This window comes from Sorex fumeus, unplaced genomic scaffold, assembly GCF_029834395.1.
Source record: "Sorex fumeus unplaced genomic scaffold, SorFum_2.1 ptg000011l, whole genome shotgun sequence".
NCBI classification, from domain to species: domain Eukaryota; kingdom Metazoa; phylum Chordata; class Mammalia; order Eulipotyphla; family Soricidae; genus Sorex; species Sorex fumeus.
In genome coordinates this window covers 3,471,930-3,492,500 of record NW_026606068.1, presented here as the reverse complement: position 1 = coordinate 3,492,500, position 20,571 = coordinate 3,471,930, and the positions used below count along the sequence as shown (strand labels likewise).

The 20,571-nt window shown below is 59.4% G+C and overlaps 1 protein-coding gene across 1 annotated transcript in view; it reads right to left on the bottom strand.

The window, feature by feature from the left end:
- The window catches only part of DHRS3 (dehydrogenase/reductase 3), a 34,889-nt gene extending 19,285 nt beyond the window's left edge, over window positions 1-15,604 (bottom strand). Inside the window, exon 1 of the mRNA XM_056110936.1 lies at window positions 15,307-15,604. Within this exon, the coding sequence (XP_055966911.1) occupies window positions 15,307-15,501 (195 nt within the window). The 5' untranslated portion in view covers window positions 15,502-15,604. The remainder of the gene's footprint in view (window positions 1-15,306) is intronic.
- Between the last annotated feature and the right edge of the window lie 4,967 nt (window positions 15,605-20,571).

The window sequence follows — 20,571 nt, the reverse complement described above, 5'->3', positions numbered from 1 at the left end:
GACTTTCACATGAGTCACTTGGCGTCTCTGGGCTTCTGCATCTCCCTGTGGGAAAGTGCCGAATGGAAACTGGCCTCCCGGAGCCAGCGGGGGCAGCGGGAGGTCAAAAGTGCAAGAAAATTGGAGCCGCTCTCCTCCCCCACCTCCTCCCAACTTGGCCTTCCAAGAGGAAGGGTGTGGGTCACGGGGGTCAATAGTCCCGGGACCCAAGACACACCCCCAACTGGTCTAACTCCAATCATTGTGGGGGCTGGGGAAAAGAAGCATGATGACCCTAGGTCTTTGATGAGCACCCCAAGAAGGCCACAAGGCACCCCCAGAATGCCGCCAGGCACGGCGTCATGACAGGGCCAACTTCCATTTCCTGGAATGGGTTTGGTTTGCTTGCTGGTAGTCTACACACGTCCCCCCACACACACCCAGGTGCTTAGAGATGCGACTCTCTGTGCATCTGCCCCATCACATACACATGCACGCACACATATGCACACGCACAAACACACACATGCCCGCACATACAGCCGGCATGGCTATGATCTTTTGTGCAAGAGATGATGAGGTCCCTTGAGGGGACTCGTCCTAGCACTGTCGCATGACCATCTGAGGACCAGCCACATGATTTGGGGTGCCCTGCACAGAACAAAAACGGGGGCCCCTTCATCCTACCATGACTGACTGGGGACTAGGAAGCTGGGCCAGGGGGGTCTTGCCTTACACACAGGAGATCCTGGTGATGGACACGCCCACTGCAGCACGATGGGGCTGGGGAGGGGGCGGGGGTCCCTGGTGGCACCCACACTGTGGCCTAAGTAGCACTGTCTCGCCAGGCCCAGCACTGGGCCCTGCAGCCCCATGGCCGAGTTCACTGGGATGGGCCCTTAAACCCCGAAGTATTGCCTGGGAACCCCCCCCCAATACACAAAAACTGAGAATGATTTCAAGACAGTCCCAGCAGGCTGTGAGGCTCCAAACAGGAAGCTGGCCAGGGCTGGCGTACGGAGGGGACTCACAGCGATTCCCAGGGGCCCAGAGCCAAGTGAGGACCTTCGGCCCCAGCCCTGGACAGCAGGAAATGCGCTTTGAAAGCCCCTCGGAGATGCAGAGTACAGTGTCCAGTCAGACAGCTGGCCGCTGCTGGCTGGAACTGCCCAGTATTTTCGTCTGCTTTGGGGGGTGCTGTCCACTGGTGCTGGGGGCGGGGGGGAGCTGCTCCTGGCACAGTGCTCAGGAAACAGTGCCGTGCCGAGCCGTAGCCGAGGCTCCTGCGTGCAAAGCTTGTGCTGTTAAACTTCGAAGCGGGCCCTGGGCCTGAGAGTCGCGCGTTAGAGACGAACCCTCTGCGTCCTGCAAATGACGGCCTGGGTCCTGAGCTCCCCTCAGCCTGGAGACACTTCCAGGAGCGGCTGGAGGAGGAGAGCACGTAACTGTGGTTTCGGGAAAATCAGACTTTATTGGGGTGACCTTTTCAACGTCCTCTTCCTGCCCCAAGGGGAAGCTTGGAGGTGCTGGCCCCTAATGTGGCCACTGGGCTGTCCAGGGGACCTTCAACTAATGAAGCATAATTTAGGGCCGGGTCTCTCGAGGACAAGCTTTAAATGATTTGCAGACGGAGTCAAGGTAACTAGGGACCCCCAAGCTAGTAATTACAAACTGGTTTAATCTGAGCTGACCCCTCTGGTGGAGTCCTGGGCCTCTGGGGCACAGAGAGTGGACTCCAAGAGCACCCCTCCCGGGAACTGGGCTTCTCTCTCCATCCTCAACCCACCCGCCCCTGGGCATCCTGCCCGGTCCTGTTCCCCACGGCCGGCTTGGGCTAAGCCCTCGCTCTCTGGCTTCTCCCCAGAGACGATCTCCTGCGGCTCCCATTTTCCACACACTCTGCATCTGCCCTGGATGTTTCCCTTCCTCCACCCTCATCCCGGCTGGAGGAGGAATCTCCAGCCTTCTTTCCCCAGAAGCTGGACCACCGGGGGTCACATCCCATGGCAACCCGTGCTGTGTGATGTGGGGCAAACAAACACCCACTCTGGGTCGCAGTTTTCCGGCTTCTAAAGTCGGAGAGTAGGGACTGGAGCCATAGTATAGCGGGTAGGGTGTTTGCCTTGCACGCGGCTGACCCGAGTTCGATTCCCAGCATTCCATATGGTCCCCCCAAGCACTGCCAGGAGTAATTCCTGAGTGCATGAGCCAAAAGTAACCCCTGAGCATCACCGGGTGTGACCCAAAGAGCAAAAAAAATAAAGTTGGAGAGTATGACACAGATGACCTGTGTAAATGGCTGATATGCAGGAGGGATGTTGCTAAGTGGGGGGTTAGGAGGTCTAACCCTGGTGCCATCTGTCCCTGCGGAACACACATCCAGCCCGGCAGTCACTGAGGGCCACAGTGGTCTCCCTGGCCAGACCAAGGACGGACCCAAACTCCTGCGCCTCGTGCCCTGTCCACCTGGCTCCATGACCCTTCCCTGTCAATCTCTGCACAGAGGCTGCTGGAATGTTCTTGTAAGCAGATGCCCTCCCTGACAGGGTATGATACAGCCCCCCGTTTGGGGGTCACTCTCCAAGAGCAAACCCTCCCAGTGACACTCTATGGCCTGTCGCCGAGAGACGTGGGGAAATGCTCTTCCAACATGCTCAGGCCAGAGCCGGGGAATTTCCTAAACACTGGCGGGCAGACACGGACATGTCAGATGAGGAAACTGAGGCCCAGCGAGCATGGCCAGCAGAAAAATGGCCTCCCTCCCACCAAGACATGCATCCTCATTCTCAGAACCTGAGGCAGTTCCAGAGGGAAAGGGATTAAATTGCAGGCGGAGGAACATAGGGGAGTCATGGATTTCAAGATAGCAGGGTCAGCCTGGATTTTCCTGAGGGGCCCGCAGCTATAACCAGATACCTCTGAGGGGGCAGGAGGAAGCCCAGGGTCAGAGTGACACAACTTTGCTGGAGTATGAAGGAACAAGGGCACCCCCAGCCCCAGCTTAGGAATAGTCAAGAAAGGCCGGGAAATGGTTCCCCCTGGAGCTTCCAGGAATGTAGACCTGAGTCGGGCTGGACCTTTACCTACCATGTGGCCACATGCTCTGAACCGAGCCCTCATTTGTTCTGGGACTTTCTATATAGGACCTCACGGGTTCTGCATTTGACAGATGAGAAGACAGAGCCTCAGAGATGCTGAGGAACCTGCCTGAGCTGATGTGAAGATTGTGCTACTATGGGGGTCTCCAGAGAGAGCGATCCGAACACGGCACACAAAAACACGCACACACATGTAGTCACACACACGAACACATGTATACACACAGACAGCTACACATGGACATACACATTCGCACGCACACACATATGCACATGTCTACGCACTTGGCACACACATACAAATATACATATATGCATACACACATATACATATATGCACACACACATGCACATATATACTTATATGCACATGCTTACTGACGCGTACACAATGGCCCACCAACACAAAGGTTTCAGAAGTCACTGCAAGCCGGGTCAAAGGACCTATCAGATAAGGGCAGGAAGCACCCCACCCTTGAGGGCAGCAGGTCCCCAGCCCTTCTTTGGAGCCCATGGAGATGGGTGGCGGTGAGGGTAGGGTGAGGCCTTGCTTCTGGGATGCTATTCTTCTATTTGTTTGGGTGGTGGAACCACACCCAGTGATGCTCAGGGCTAATCCTGGCTCTGTGCTCAGGGGTCACTTACAGGGCTTGAACCAGGTTGGCCACATGCAAGGCCATGATGGGAGCTGAGGTAGCCGGCAGGCCACAGGTGTGCTGGTGGCCACGTGCCTGCAGGAGGCCAGTCTGCACTGTGCAGTAATAGTGGCCCCCGCTCCCCCAGAGAGGAGCTACTGTGCTGGGCCAGGTCAGGGCATATTGGGTACCTCTAACCCTGAGGGCTCTGAAAGAACCCCAGAAACTCTAAAATATCCCCCCCACTCCCATGATTGAACCAGGCAGCCCCATTCCTACCAGCTGTGGCAGTCTTTTTTTTTGGGGGGGGGGGGGGCTTTTTGGGTCACACCTGGCGATGCACAGGGGTTACTCCTGGCTGCACTCAGGAATTACTCCTGGCGGTGCTCAGGGGACCATATGGGATGCTGGGAATCGAACCCGGGTCAGCCGCGTGCAAGGCAAACGCCCTACCCCCTGTGCTATTGCTCCAGCCCACCCAGCTGTGGCAGTCTTGAAACTTCTGGAAAACAGGGAAAGAACGTCCGGTGACAGCCTCCTAGACCAACTTTAGTGTTGGATCATTTCTGGTCAGGGGTCCTGGCTCAGCACTTGGGGGTCACTCCCAGCAGTTCTTGGAGGGGGGGTAAGGCACACGATGTTGGGCTCAACCCTGGGGCTCTGGCCCGCTGAGCACTCTGCCCAGCCCTGGATGCCCATTTTGTTTCCCTGAATCACAGACCCCATGAGGGCAAAGAAGTGTCGGGCTGAGCCCTGAAGAGTCCTCCTGTCCCTCTCTCCAGTGACCAGTACTGACCAGTGGGGGTCCAGATCCTGGCAGAGGGGTACCAGACAGCCTGCAGGCTCCCACCGGAAATGACAACACTGGCTGGGCCCTGCCACGAGCTCTGGAGGGTTACACCCCATCCCCCGGCTCCTATAAAACCCCTTAACTCCCCCCGAGGGAGCCCGCCTCCCTCACTCTTGTCTGGGGCTAACCCAGAGACGGAGACCACCCAACTCTTATTAGAGAGTTCCAGCCTCAACCCAACCCTGCCCTGTGGCCCCATTCCCAGCCTTCTGGGACTGCTGGGTATTGGCCCTGGTCTGCCCGCCAGATCAGATGCTGGGGGGAGCAAGGGACAGGGATGAGCAGCTCCAGCATCTCCCCCCCCCACCCCCACACACACAGAGGTCGCCCAATTGGGGCTTCGCAGGGGTCAGAGTGATTAGTGGGTGTGGCCACACGCTCTGACTGAAGAGCAGGTGTGGAGGGTCCCAGAGCCTACTCACGCCTCCCTGACCCTTGGAGGCGGCCCAGCTCAGAAGAAGGAGGCTGAGTGCACGCTCCGGGAAGGAAGCGCTTTCATCAACTGTCCCGGGCACAGGCAACGCGCGGGAAACTGGCCGACGGACTGTGCTCTGGCCAACACGTTTCCCTCGGTAAGAAACACCGACAACAGTCTCACTGCGCACCAAGCCCGGGGCTAAGATGCTCGAAAGAAGGGGTGAGCCCCCTGTGCTCTCCCTCCCCGGGGTCGCCCCTAGAAGAGAAAGGTCACCAAGTGGCCACCGAGCACACCAGTGAACCCCAGCTTTGGCCTCCTGCCAGCCCAACCCTAGCCCACCGAGCTCCACGGAGGAGGAAGCGGGCATGACAAATGACAGCAAAGAGGAAGTTGGGTGTCATGGGGGCCCTGGGCCACGTTCCCGCCCTGACCAGCCTCTGCCTCCACCCCGGAACGGCCTTCCTTGCTGTAGGAAGAGGCCATGCCGCTAGGCTCCAGTCCCGGTAGGGGGTTCGGGTGGGGGTGGGACGATCTTAGCTCTGCCCTCCAGGGAAGCAACTTCATTCTGGCTAATGAAAAGGAAGTTTTAAACCCTTCCTGGCAGAGCCCAGAATTAAGGGGCTGCCCACTCCGTCCAACCCCGGGACCTTTCCCCTTGTCTGCCCACATTCCTGCCAATGCCAGGCAGGGCACCAGCCAAACGTCCTGCCTTCATCATTTATTATTATTATTTTTTATTGTTTAGTTTTATTGGGGGGGCCACACCCAGTGTTGCTCGGGGCTTACTCTCGGCTCTGCCTCAGGAATCACTCCCGGTGGTGCGCAGGGGACCAGATGAGGTGCCAGGGGTTGAACCCACGTGCAAGGCAAGTGCCCTCCCGGCTGGCCCCTTTCACCACCATCATTTCCTGGGGTCACTCTCCAGCTGAACCTAGTGGCTTCCTGCCATTATCCACAGAAACTTCACACGTTCTACTTTCAGATGGGGGGACTGAGGCCCCAAGAGAACAGTCACTTGCGTAGGGTCCCACAGCAGGCTGTGTGTGTGTGTGTGTGTGTGTGTGTGTGTGTTCACGCACACACGCATGCACTCATGCATGTATGTATGGATTCCGAGTGGGTACCCACACACTAGGAATTAGCTCTAGGAATTGTTTGCATGTGAAGAGCCCTGTCCAGGAATCAGCTCTGGCCTTGGGAGGCAGGAGGAGCAACATTTTCCAGAGACTGGGATGTTAGGGTAGCAGAGTTAGGACCAGGACCCCATGGGAAGGCTCTGAGGCCTGGCTGAGTCTTGAGGACACCTGTGGGCTTCCTGGTGGTGGTGGAGGGAACCCGGCTGACGGCTGAGCTGAGAGAGGCTTGGGTCCCACAGGGATGGAAGTGGAGGGGAGCGTCTCTTGGGGGCTCATGACACCAGCTTTCAGCTCCGAGCGTTAGCACGATGGAGTAAGGAGTTCACAGTGGGGGTGAGGGTGGGCGGATAAGATGGATCTTCTTCTAGCCGCTTCTCTGAAGAGGAAAACGGGGTGACGTTCCTGAGGGAAGGGAGGCCAGTGGTGTCAGAAAAGGTTGGGCCCCGTGCTCTGCGCCAGACTGGCTGTGCTGGCATTAAGCACCCTTGGGTCTCGGAACACCACAGGTCCCTTGGACACGTGCCCATGCGGGACAGGACAGGTGGGGGTGAGCTAGTGTAGCAGAACAGAATCGTGGATTCCTCAAACGTCTAAAAACACACTTTTTGTGCACTTTTAGGACAGCACTAAAATTTTCTTCAGAATCTGGAAGGCCTTTACGAGCAGCCAAACTAAGACTTCCTGCAGTTGCCTCCGTCACCACCTCCTCCGAGTAGTCTTCTAAGATTTCCCTCCGTGGAAATCTCCGTTGCGCCATCTGGGAGTTAGTCAGGGTCACTTCCGAGGAAAGGGGCTGGCATAGGGCCTCCGGGGCAGCTGGAGGGAGCTGGCATGCCTTCGTCCCTGAGAGGAGCTCCCTGGCTGGGGAGGGGAGGGGGGCACCGTGGCTGACCAATGAACCAAGACAAACAACCACGCTGTTTGCCTGCTGATCAGCCACGATGTGGCTCACCCCTGACCACCTTTGGCAATGATCCCACTCATTGTATGCAAATGCTGCCACTCTGGCACTTTCAAAAACGGGGTTGTCCAAGTCAACGTAACTGCATCCGGGCCCCATCCTGTTGACTTCTGTAGACGTCCTCTCGGTCCTCTCCAGAGCCCTTTGTTCGTGACCAGCCCAAGTCTGTCTCCTGACCTGGCTGTCACCCTGACCGAGGGGGCTGGGCCAGGCTGACTGGGGAAGGGCCGGTGGATGCTAGGGATCCCAGGTGCAGAGGGGCTCAGGCGTTCTGGAAACTCTCTCTGCTGCATCTTAGAAAGGGGCGTTGGTCATACCCATGTGATGACTGTGTAGATGCTCTAGGGTACCCCACAAGGCTCCACGGATGCCCCGGCCATGTAGAGGGCTCCAGATGCAGCCTGCCACCGTACACAGGCTATCACAGTACAGCAGTAGTTTCCAGTGGGTCAGCACTGAAACACTTTGCTCTTGCTCTTGGGACACTACTCATGGATATAGGCCCATTAGGTACTGGACTATAGAGTACACAGTACTAAGGTGTGTAGATACTTCAGTACCTGAGGGTGCCCCAGTCACTTACTTTATAGACCAACCACATATTAGAGTACGGGTCATGGATAGTCCCCCGGTTATCTATAGAGTATCCTGGCCAGAGTACCACAGTCACGTGCAATACCACAACTATGTAGAATACCCGAATCATGTGGAGGACCATGGTACTATAGAGTAACCACCACAGATAATAGTGGCCATGTGGAACCCTAGTGTTAGAGAGTAACCTAGTCGCATGATACCTTACTCGTGTAACACACAATCCTATAGGGCACCCTTTACCTGGCCCTTTATGTGGCGTGCCTCGCCACATAGCGTAGGGTGGTCTGCTGCCCAGTGGCGGTCAGCAGGTGGCGGGGAGCAGAACCACAGGGCTCTGGAATAGCGTTTTAGGACTGGCCATGAGCCCCCACTGACAGACCGCAGGATATTCCAAGGGACCACAGTGAAAATAAGTGCGGGCCACAGCTTGCGACTAGGGGGCCAACCAGTGGGCCAACCGGGAGGAAACAAGTTTAGGAGAATGGTGAGAAGAAATGCTGGGAAACTGTGCTGTGGAATATTCTAGGCATGTAGTGAACCAGAACCGTGTCAAACAACATAGTCACTGCGAGTGCCAGAGTCACAAAAAGTGTCAGTCCCAAGAGTGGCAGAGCCACAGAGTGTCACAGTCATGGTGACTATCACAGTGACAGAAAGTGTCACAGTCACTGTGAGTGACACAATCATTGAGAGTGCCACAAGGAAAGTGGCACAGTCACAGCACCACATGGCGAGTGTCACAGTCGTGGAGTGTGACTGTCACTCCCAGTGCTGCAGTCGCACTTGGTAACCGCAGTCTCGTACAGTGTTAGGACTTTAGCTCTGCAGTTACTAGAGTTTGTTTTCAGTGATGTATAGTGCTACAGATGGGAGCCACTTCGCGCACAATCCCGTCATACACTCTACCACTTTAGTACAGTCAGACAGAGTGCCAGCACCGGCAGTAGGAGCCACAGCCACGTACAATCCCACAGTCACATACAGCGCCAGAGTCACACAACCTTCCAGTCTCCATTCTGCCGGAACCACACGTGGTACCACAGTTGTCAGAACAGAGACACTTCCAGCACCACAGCCAGCCCAGTCCTGTGGTCACACAGCACCAAGGTCACACGCTCACAGTCCCCCAGAGCACCACCGTCATGTGGTGGCCTCGGCGCGCAGGGAAGTTTCCAGCATCGGTTCCAGGCCTGCGTGTGTGACTAAGGGCTGAAGTTCAGACCGAGACAAGCCCTGTGCCCTTGCACCTCTCTGCCCTGTGGCACCCTAACAACCAGGTGGATTTGCCCTCACTCGGCACTTGTGGGGCTCAGCCAAGCCACCTCCAGCCCTCACTGGGGCAACCAAACGTTCACAGCTTCCCTGTCTCGCCCAAGTCCCGGCCTCAAGCCCCGTTGCCTAGCACCTGCTCCTGACCACCCCCCCCACCCCCCACCCCCGGCCACAAGGACGCTCTGCGAGTGTTGCCCGAGGCTGACCACACTGCTCGGGGCCGTGTTGCACACCTCTGTCTACTGTCACCTCACCTTTAAGGGTGATGATTCCAACCCGCTATCACAAGTGAATGTGTCTCTCTCAGAGGCCAGGGCCGTTCCCCACTGAGGAGGACTGCCTCTTGCGAGATGGACACATCTGGCTTGGGGGCTCCCTGCAGCTGGACAGGGGGTCAGAACTGACAAGTCCCCAGAGTCCTGTGACCCCTAAGGCGTCTATCACCAGAGGAATTGGCTCATCTTTCCCTCCAACCCTGGCCTGGGCGCCCGATTCAGTTACCCCCCCACCAGGATTGGGAGGTGAATCTCGGGGTCCCTTGCCTCCCCCACCCCGTCCCCCTTGCCTCCCCCACCCCGTCCCCCCTTGCTTCCCCCACCCCGTCCCCACTGCTTCATTTGACTGCAAAGATAGCAGCGATCAGGAGACAAGCAGGGCCTTTGAAGAACAAGCGCTGGCCTGGAGGGAGAGTGAGACGGCTAAAAGAGCACTGGCCAGGGGTGGGGAAGGCGGGGAGACCCTCAGGAAACACCGCAGCCACCCCCTGGGGGCACCACACTGGCGCTGGTGACCACAGCAGCTCACAGAGCAGTGAAGGAAAGGATGAAAAGCAAAGAAATAGGGGCTAGAGCGATAGCACAGCAGGTAGGGTGTTTGCCTTGCACACGACCGACCCGGGTTCGATTCCCAGCATCCCATATGGTCCCCCAAGCAGCCAAGAGTAAATCCTGAGTGCAGGCCAGGAGTAACCCCTCTGCATCACCTGGTAACCCCCCAAAAATTGTTAAAAAATAAAGAATTAAAATCCTGCAAGGGAGAAAATCACCTGAGTGCAGAGCAGTGAGCACCCCGAACTCTGGGACAGTCCCAGGGGCCTGACACCCGAGCGCCCACTAGTAGGCTTACTGGCTCACAGCCCCTCTGGAGTGATGATTTTGACATGTCAGGCGGAGGTGGAGGAGGTGGCGTGAAGCTTGTGGATCAGGGTAAGCGTGGCCACACCACGCCAGTAGCTCCACTGCACTGGGATTTGGATTGAGTGGCACCGGAGGCCAGGCTGAAAGTTCGCTGAAAGTTCGGTGTGAGACCTAGAACGGATGATTGTCTCTCGGGGTCCTTCCAGAGGGTGCTCAGGAGGCCCAGGGACCCTTGGGGGATTCTCATGCTGGTCTCATGCAGGGTCTGAGCACGCGGTGATGGCTGGGCCCTGTGCTGCTTGGGGGCCTCCAGGGCTGCCCCTGGTTGGGGGATCAGGGGAACCAGGGATCGAACCAGGGTCAGCTGCATTCAAGGCCGCCACCTCCAGGCCTGCACAAATTCCTGAACGCCGGTTAAGTTGGGGACTTTCGGATGAAAACCTGAACATTTGGGTCAGGAGGTGGCTGAGGGCGAGCGTGTATGCTCAATCCTTGGTACCCCCTGGTGCCCCGAGAACACCCACTGTGACCCCGACTCCCCTCTCTCGAAACAAAAAACCAATCCCCGACCTGCTTCCTGGGAAACTGGGCTCCACGGCCCAGGAAGTCGCTGGTTGAAAACAAGAGCATCTTCCCACAGGGGCTGAAACCATCTCAGGCCCAAAGTTATCTGGGGTCCACCAATGGTCCCAGCGCCACCTGCTGAAGGGGGCCGGGTCCCAAAGCTAAGGGGTGTAGTTTGGGGCCACGGGGATCGAACCCGGGTCCTCACACATGCAAAGCGAGTGCCATCCTGCTGAGGGTCATCGTGTCCGTTGGTGGGATCAGAACGGCTGAGTCTTCATGGCGGAGACGAAGGCTTCTTCCTTCCAGCTTGGGGTATCCCCCAGACCCGAGAGACACAGTGACCCTTCCCCTTCCGTTATCTTCACTGCAGCCCAGAGAAGCGGCTTTTCCAGCACCTCCTCACGGTTGTCCTCCAGGATTGCATTCTCCCAATGCCACTTCTGGTTCTGGGTGGCCCGGGCCCACCTTTCTGTTCCCAGCTGGTCACGGGGGAGTCTGGAATTCCTACACTTCAGAAATATCCAGTTGCATCCAGGTTGAGGAGTGGGGAGACGGGTCAGTGCCAAAGTCCCACCATCCCAGTCTGGCTCGGGGTCCTTCTTCCTGTAGCCGAGGCGGGCGCTGCCTGGCCCCCAGGTGACCCCCTGGAATCCCTCTTCTCTCTCTCTCCTTTCTCCAGTTCTCAGCAGGCCGCAACCTGCCTGCTGAAATCCCCTTTTTGCTTATTTTCTTCCCCGGCCTCCACCTTCCTCCCTGCCAAATTTCTTGCACCTCAATTGCACAACTCCTGTCCCTTCTGGTTTCAAGCCCTGGTTTTCTTTAAGACTCACTCAAACGCTGCCTCCTTCAGGAAGCCTTCCAGGGGCTCTCGGTACAGTGGAACAACGCTCCCTAGGCGGGCGTCCCCGTTGCAAGGTGTCCCCTTTGTGGGCGACAGAGGATCTCAAGATGAGACGGGACGAGTGTGAGTCCTCAATCTGATGACTGATGTCCTTCCGGAAAGGCGAGGTGACACCAAGGCACACAGACAGGGACAGAGGAGTCCACGAGGACACGGAGACAGCGGTTCGAGCAACACCGCCATGAACCAGCATGGGGTCCCGCAACAGCTTGGCTTCAGGCTGTAGGTGCCTGGGGTAGTCCGAGAAGAAAGCGGAGTGTTTCCCAGGTCCCCACACAAGGCCACACTCCAGGCTGCCTCCGGGGCTAGAGCTGTGCCCATTGTGACAGCCAGGTTTGCTGGTCTCTCCCTGCCAGGAGTGAGGGGGTCGGGCACCCCCAGAGGAGGGTGTTGGCGAGGAGGATTCCCGAGTAGCTGAAAGGAGCTTTTTATTTTTTTTTTCTCTTTGGGTCACACCCAGCAATGCACAGGGGTTGCTCAAGGCTCTGCACTCAGGAATTACTCCTGGCGGTACTCGGGGGGACCATATGGGATGCTGGGAATCGAACCCAGGTCGACCGCGTGCAAGGCAAACGCCCTACCCGCTGTGCTAACACTCCAGCCCAAAGGAGCTCTTTCCAGGGAGTTGCAGGGGAGCAGGACCACAGACCAACCCAGCAGCCGAGGCCCTGCCTTGTTCCCCCCGTAGCATTCGGCCCCTCTCCCCTTCCGCTAGAGCAGGGGTGCCTGTGGGCTGCCCTCCCGGGGGTGGGGAGGTTGGGGGGCCCAGCACTCTCTGCTCACACCCAACCCAACCCGCGGTCAACTTCTCTTCTCTTCTTCCCAAAGCTCCTGCTAAAACCATGTCAACGTCCATGGGTGTTGGAGGCCGAGTCAGGCACCTCGGAGGGGAAAAGGGTGGCCCTACACTCCGTGATGCTTTTCTGGAGGAAGTCGAGGGCATAGCAGATTAAAAAAAAAAAAAGCATAGTGGCCATGAGCCTTACCCCCAGACCCGACTTTGGCCACCAAGGGTAGGGAGAGATGTCTCAGTGGGTCACGACTTCTGGTGTTTAGAGTGGCAGCAGACAAGCCCTTGGTCGGGGTTATTCTGCAGCCCGGGCACACAGCCACCCCAAACATTGCCAAACGCTGTTTGACCAAAGGCCACTCTGGGGAAACAGGCTGCCCTTCCTTCCAGGTAAACACGCTGCTCTTGTAATGCCGACAGCCCACCTTCCTTCTGGGGGGGAAGGGGGTGGCTTTTCTCCAAGTCTCAACCCACTGAACCCTCGACAACCCCTTCCCAACATCACCTCCTGGCCACGGCATGCTGCACCCCAATTCTTTTTGTGTTGTTGTTGTTGTTTTTGTTTGTATTTGGGGTACACCCGGCAATGCTCAGGGGTTACTCCCAGCTCTGCATTCAGGAATGACTCCCAGAGGTGTCGGGGGACCGTATGGGATGTCGGGAATGGAACTTGGGTCGGCCGCATGCAAGGCAAATGCCCTCCCGTCTGTACTATGGCTCAGGCCTTAGACCCCAGTTCCGGACAGATGATCTGTGACAGCTCCTCCCCTGCCCACTGCTTCTCATGAATTCCTCACTGCCACACACTCGGCCTTCTGTTTGTCCGCTCCCCCAGCACCCCCAAACACTACGGACCCTGAGGATGGCCCCTAGGCCCTTCCACAATTTGGGGACTGTAGGCGCAGGAAGCTTTGACTCCAAATTCCCCAACCGGGACAGCTGCAGGAGACCCAGGAAGACTCGGTCTGACCCTCACTGAGTTATGGGTACCCTCTTGGGGTGCCATCCAGCGGGGTCAGACGACTGAACCCAGTGTGAACGACACTGGAAGTTTTCTCAGCCCTATGGATCTGCCCTGCTGTGGGGGGTGGGGTTCCATACAGATTTGAGCCGTGTTTCTATCTAACTGGCCCCGATCACCCCCTGGAAGGGAATGTCCACTCAGGTTGGGCTGTGTGGACGTACCTTGCAGGGCACCCCCTCTGTACAGTCCTGGCACCCCGCCCCCCACCCCCAACCCAAAGACTTCTTTTTCATTTGGACTTGTTTATAATCAGCCCAGCGTTTCCAGGTTGACTAAAGAGTTCTTCATCTGCCGACTGCAGCCAGTTATAAGAACAGTGAATGAGATCCAGGACTGGGGCCAGCTGGAAGAGTCGGGAGAAAGTTTCTCAGAGATGCAGACAGCTAAGGAATGACAATCACAAGCAATTGTCCCCAACCCCACAGCCCCTCCGCTAGGAAACCTTCATCTGCCATCTGCATTCCCTCCGGAAAACGAAAGTGCTGAGAACCACACTACGCCCCCCACCCCCACCCCCCTTCCAGTGTGTCCAAGGGTTAAAAACACTTCCGAGCGCGCCTTCCAATGGCAAGGTCAACCAGCTGTCCAAACCACCCACGGAGAAGCCGGGTCCCAGGACGGCCAAGCCCGGGGTCGCCAGCGTTCCCCCTCGCACCCCAGCTCCAGGCCGCCCGGGCCAGGGAAGAAAGAGTTAATCGGCAGTCAGCTTTGGCTGATAGTTCAGGCTCCAAAGTTCAGTCGCAGTCAGAGCCACCCGGAGGAATTGTAAATCTCAGGGAGTATTTAACAAAACAAAAGCAACCTGGAATTACATGCAGGTTCGGTTTCCTACAGTACATTTTTACTTAATCCCCTAGGTATGTGGCTCCGCGTCAGATCAGCTGGCTTCGCGGGCCCCTTCCCCAACGCCCCCACCCCCACCCCCACCCCCCAGCCCGGCTCACAACCGTTGAAGCTTCCAACTAATTCCCTGTTTTTGCTCTTCCCCTTCACAGGGCCGGCTGGAGACAGCCCGGCCGGCCGGCTCCAAGATCTCTCTCCCCAGCCCCCGAGTCACCAGTGAGTCAGCCGGCTCGGGTCAGAGTGGGTGACAGCCGGCTCGGCCTCGCGTCCTGGGCTCCCGGTCTCGGAAAGCTGCAACCCGCAGACAAGTTCAAGGCGGGCGCGGAAGGCGAGCGCGGCCCCCACGGTCCCCAAGCCCCAGTGACCGGGGGAGGGATCCCCAAGGCCGGGGCATTATCGGGGGGAGGAGGGCAGGAGTCGTACGAGCAAGGGCTCTTGATTGGCTGCCGGCGACCCCCCAGTCCTGCTCTTCCAGGATTCTCCAAACCCCTGGGGCTCCGAGTGCCTGTCAAGCCCGGCTTGCCCCTCCAAAGACCACTCCCCCTTTCCCAACTCCAGCCCGGGGTCCCCTCTCCAAGCAGCCTCGGGGAGCCGCAGCCGCCCAGGTTGGGGCTGGGTTGCCAAGGAAAACACCAAGCGCCAGCGAGCAGGCAAAGGCGGCTTCCAGCACACCCCAGCAGCGCGCACACCCAGCATTCACCAGGGTGGCGGGCACGGAGCGGGGGGAGGCACGCGCGCGCGCACACACACACAAACACGCGCGCGCACACACGCACACACATGCATACAACACCTTCCAGGGGGAGCGAGGAATGTGGGGAATGGGTGGGTCTCCGAAGTTTCGGGGTGGGGGTGGACAGCCCAACCAGACACTTATCCCAAAGCAGCGGATCAGCTCCAGACCTGCCAAAAAGGACGCGCGGGTGCCCGGGAAATTTACAAGGTGAAACTGACTAGCTCAGCGTTCGCGGGTGCCGGCGGCGCTGGGAGTCCCCGCGCGGGCAGCAGGTGGGCGCCCCCGGCCCGGCGTCCACTCCCCGCACCCCAGCCCGCGGGCGTCGCACGGTGCCCCCCGCGCCCGGACCCCCGCACCACGTACCTTCCTGGCGCCGCGTTCTGCGAACTCCCGGGCGAGCTGGCGCCCGATGCCTCTGCCGCCGCCGGTGATGAGGACGTTCTCCCTGGACAGGTCCCGCAGCTTGGCGGGCAGCACCAGTCCCACGGCTGCTTTCGCCACCAGATAGATTATCTGCAGAGGGAACACCACCAACGCGCCGAGCCATTTCCACACCATCCTCCGCGCCGCGGAGCTGGGCAGGGGGAGCGAAACTCCCCGGACCGAACGCACAGGAGTTTGAAAAAAAAAAAAAGAATAAATAAGACAAATAAGGAAGGAGAGAAGCGTCCCAGTTGGCCCCTCTGGAAACCAGCTCTTCTCAAATGCAAAACACCGAGTGCGAATTAAAAATAAAAAATAAAAGAAGAAGATAAAAATCCTCCTCCTCCGGTGGAGAAAAAGACGTCTCAGAAGGTTGGGACAGTAAGAGGGGTGGAAGGGAAGCCGGAGGTGGAAAGTTCGAACAAGAAGTTTCTTGCCCCAGCAGCCGTTTCGGCTGGGGAATCCTCAGGTAATGTTTACAGGCTGACAGAGGAGTTTAGGCAGGGAAGGAAAAAAAAAAAAAAAAAAAAGAGGCACCAACCACACGCGCGCACCCGGCTACAGCCCTGCGGTTTCAAAGTGCAAGATAAAAAAAAAAAAAAGCAGTTTCCAAATTGTAGCGCCCCCCCTCCCCCTTCTCCAGGGAGGGGGGGAAAAAGTGGGGGGGGGGAAGTGCTTGGAGCTCCCAATTTCAGCCCGCGAAGGTCTCCCGACTCATTGCTATTCTTGGGCTCAGGAAATTGCTTAAACGCGATCTGATTGCCAGCAACGTGCAGGAGAAGTGGGGGGCCCGGGTGTCAGTTTCTTTACGTGCATGGCTCGCTCTTGGCGCGCGCTCGCTCGCTCGCTCGCTCGCTCGGGCTCCCTCCCGCCCTCTCCGCCGGCAGGGGCTGGGAGTCGCCGCTCGCGCCGGCGGCCTCTGGGTCCCCCGCGAGCGTTTATTGCCTCCTTTCCGTCCTTTCCAACTTGGCCCCGGCCCGGGTGCGGAGCGCGCGCCGCTCGCTCGGACGCCGGGGTCTGCGCCGCCTTATTCCCGTGCTCGCGGGGCAGCCGCGGCGCGGAGCGAGAGGGCCGCCCACCTCCCCCCCCACCCCCCATTTTTTTTTTAATACCCCATTAAGTCTGATTGACAGCTAAAGTTGTTCGCAGGCTGCGCCCGGGCTGCTGTGAGTGGCTGCCGCGGCCTCCCCTCCCCCTGCGCCCGGCCGGGGCGCGCGCGCGCGCGGGCGCGGGCGCGGGCGCGCACCCGGGCTCGCTCCGACTCGCGCTCTCCCGGGGCTGGCTCCGGTCTCTGCAAGCCGGGACTTGCCGGCCGTGCCCCGGAGGCTCGCGGCCCTAACTCCAGCGAGCTGGCAACGACTTCTGCGAACCGGCTGCCTCCAACGAGACATTCCTCGCGGCCCGGGACGCGGGCTCCGGGCGCTGGGGACCGCCGCGCGACGTGCGGGACCGGCCCGGGGGGAGCTCGCGCCCGCCTCCCTGCAGCTAGGTCGCCCCGGGTTTATTTCAGGTCACTGGGTCTTCCCCGCCTCCAGGTAGGATCGGGAGGCCGCTCCCGACCTTTGCCCAGACGTCTTGTGCCTTCACTTAGGAGAGCGATTTTCTGAGACTGACCCCTAGTCCCTGACGCTGCTGTGTGTGTGTGTGTGTGTGTGTGTGTGTGTGTGTGTGTGTGTGTCGGGGTACTGGGGAGCTCGGTTTTGCTTTTTGATGGGGTGGGGGGGGGCGCGCGGGGGAGGTGGGCTGGGTAAAGGAAGCTCTGCCCCAAGGTGCTAATAAAATCCCCAGAAGATTAGCTGGGAGCATATTTATTGCTCATCTGGGCTAGAATTACCTTGACTGACAGCAATTTCCTTAATAACAAAAGCTGGTAAACAAAACGTCCCCAAAGCATCGCCCCCCTCCCCCCGTGGGAGGCAGCAACCGCTCTGGGGCTCTTTGGAGCTTGGGGGTGGGGGGCCCTCCTGCTCTCCCCTTGGGGAGCCTCTGTCCCAAGCTGGTGGGAGGGACTGGGCCAACGAGGGTTGCCGGCTGGCTGCCTGGGACCCAGAGGTGAGTCACTGCCAGCAGCCCTGGGTAAAAGTGCTGATGGGACTTGTCTCCCGCTGCCCCTGACGGTCTCTGCTGGGGGAAGAGCCGGCAGAGAATCCCAGGGGCCCGGGGGCTCCCCAGACTCTCCGGGAGTGGAGGCAGGGAGGGGGGAGCTCCCATCTGCCATTCATGCTGCACCCAGGTTGGGGTGTGTGGTGGGGTGGGAGTGGAGGGGGGCAAGCCCTTCTGTGAAAGGCAGATCCGCAGAGCGGGGTCCGTCCTTGCTCCCGGGCTGCTAAGACCCTCAGGATCTCGCTACCTGGTCAGTGGAGAAAGTCCCTAATTGGGTAGCAGAAGGGGAAGAAGGTTTGGGAGGGTGAGGTGGGGCTAGACACTCCCCTGCTTGGAGGGTATTTGGGGAGCTCTGTCGCCTTGCCTGGAGGTGCCGCGAGGAGGGACCCAAGACAGGCCCTGGTGGTCACCCAGATGTCCCATCCCGGCAGGGACTGGGAGGGGGGAGCGGGTCTCCCTCTGGCTTCTGCAACACTCCCAGTACCGCCAGGGACAGGTCTGGCCGTCTGCTGACGCCGGGACACGCCCAAAGGCTGGACTTCTGGGTGAAACCTGCTGCCACCGTCTGTAGGTCTGAGGTCTGCAGGAACAGAAAGGAAGCCCCCCGGCCGCCGGCGCTGGCCCTTCCCAGGCTGGGGCTGTGTCCGCACCCCCGCGCCCAGGCGGCCCGTTCATCTGCGATCCTTGACGCCGCCTAGTGGCCTGGCCCCGACACTGCGCCCCCGTGTTGCCGCTACCCCAAGCCCAGCTCCCTTTCTCCGGCCAGCCCGGGTGAGGTTGGCACCCCAGCCTGCTCCCGCGCCTCCTCCCCACACGCCTGCCGCCTTACGAGGAGGGAATCAATCCAAGTGCCGAGATTTGGAGCCACTCAGACACAGTGTTCCGACCCCGCCGGTCCCAGACCCTCCCCTGACCAGCTTGCTAGGCCAGCTGCGGACCCCCAGGCTGCCGTGGCACCCTCGCCCTGAGCATGTTTGGGGACGGAGGCGGAACCGAATAACCCAGACCCAATACTGTCTCCTTTGAGAGGCGCAGCTGCAGGGGGGGGAGGGGATGGGCATCGTGGGGCCACTTAAAGCTCACCCCTCACCTGTGTCTGGCTGTGGGGGTTGGGGTGGAGCAGTGACAGGAGCGTGGCAGGAGAGCCTGGGGAGCAGGGAAGCGTTTGTTTCCTCTGCGCCTGGACACCCGGACAGTCGCAGACTTGGCTCAGCCTCAGCAGGGGGGCTGTCACCTCCTCAGGTGCCCATCGCCTCCAGTGCCCCCTCACCACCTCCAGGACCATCACTTCCTCTGCGCCCCCTCACCTACAGTGACCCACTACCTCCTCCAATGCCCTCTCACCTCCTCAGGTGCCCCCTCACCTCCTCCAGTGCCCTCTCACCTCCAGCGCCCATCACCTCCTCCAATACCTCTCACCTCCTCCAGTGCCCTCTTACCTCCGCCAGTGCCCCCTCATCTCCTCCAGTGCCCATCACCTCCTCCAGTGCCCCCTCACTTTCAGTGCCCATCACCTCCTCCAGTACCTCTCACCTCCTCCAGTGCCCCCTCATCTCCTCCAGTGCCCATCACCTCCTCCAGTGCCTTCTCACCTCTTCCAGTGCCCCCTCATCTCCAGTGCTCATCACCTCTTCTGCTGTCCCCCATCTTCAGTGCCTCCCTCACCTCCTCCAGTGCCCATCACCTCCTCTGATGACTTCATCACCTCCAGTGCTCCCTCACCTCCTCCAGAGCCCCCCATTGGGCCGGAGTGTGCACAATGCAGCACCAGCAGCAGACCACTGGGCACCCCCACGCCCGTCCCGCTATGTCCCTGGCACTTGGTTCCCTCCCCTCAGTTCCCTTAGGGCCGGGGCTGGGCTGTTTAACTCCAAGACCAAGTCTGAAATTTCACACTCCAGCCCGAGGAGAGGCCCCCGGCCCACCCAGCGCTCCCAGCCCTGAAAGAGGCTTTTGTGGGCTGCACGAGGCAGGAGGTGAGCTGCAGCCCAGAGCTCACTTTTTCCATGACTCAGATCGCGCTGGGGGCTGGGGCGGCCGGGGTGGGAGGTGTGCGGAGACAAGGAGAGCCCAGCGCGGCTGAAGGGGGGCCCCGGGTGACCCCCGAGACAGCACAGCCCAGGCCACGCGGGAGCTTGCTGGGCCTCAAGTGGGCCGCCCCGGGCTTGTCACGTGGGCATGGGCCAAGAAGTGCTGTGGGCCCCTTCGCCAGCTTGCTCCCGTCTTGCTAGTTCCACTGAGAGCCGGGAAAGCAGCGGCCTCACGCCGTGTCTCTGAGGCTTCCAGAGTCTAGCACGTCACCCTGCAGCTAAGCGACGGACATGGCATTTGAACCCGGGCCTCCGTTTGGCGCTCTCCTCACTCCTGGGGCTGCCCCTGGCCAGTGTTTCTTGACCCTCCAGCTGTCTTTTCTTCCTATGCCCCTTCCTCAAGCCCCGGCTGGCCTCCGGGTGTCATGCACGGCCCTTCAGCCAGACCCCTACCCCTTAGCTCCCCTGCAGTGTCCTGGACCCCCACAGCTTATTCCCTCAGGAATACCCCCCCGTAGCCTGACTGAGAAGCCCTGATTTGCAGAGGCTCACCGGGGAACTTGTCAAATGCAAACTCTTGAGCCAGGGCTGAAGGGTCGAGCTGGGAGCGGGCCCCAAACAACCCAGACCAAAGCGAAGACGACCTCCCTGGCCCAACCTGGGCTTCCCAGAATGGACCTTGCGGGAGGGTTCTGCATGTGCTGGCCAAGAGGACATCATTAGGGTCCAGTGTTCCAGAACCTTCCAAAATCGCCTCTCCTGGCCCCCTGCCCGAAGCCTCTGTTGTCTCTTCCAGCGCTGTCCAAACTCCTCCGCCTTGGCACTCGGGATGACTCAGGGTACAGCTCTCACTCATGGGTGTGGCGTTGCTCCTGGCCTGCAGTCAGCGTTTCCTTTCAGAGTGTACACGCAGAGGCTTGTACGCGACTCAGTCTCAAGGACTCACATCAGGGGCTGGCACTTGGGGGCTCACAGTGGCCGGCACTCAGGGGCTCACATTCAGTGGCTGGCACTCAGTGGTTGACAGTGGCTGGCACTCAGGAGCTTATCCCTTTGTTCCCCAGATCTCCTT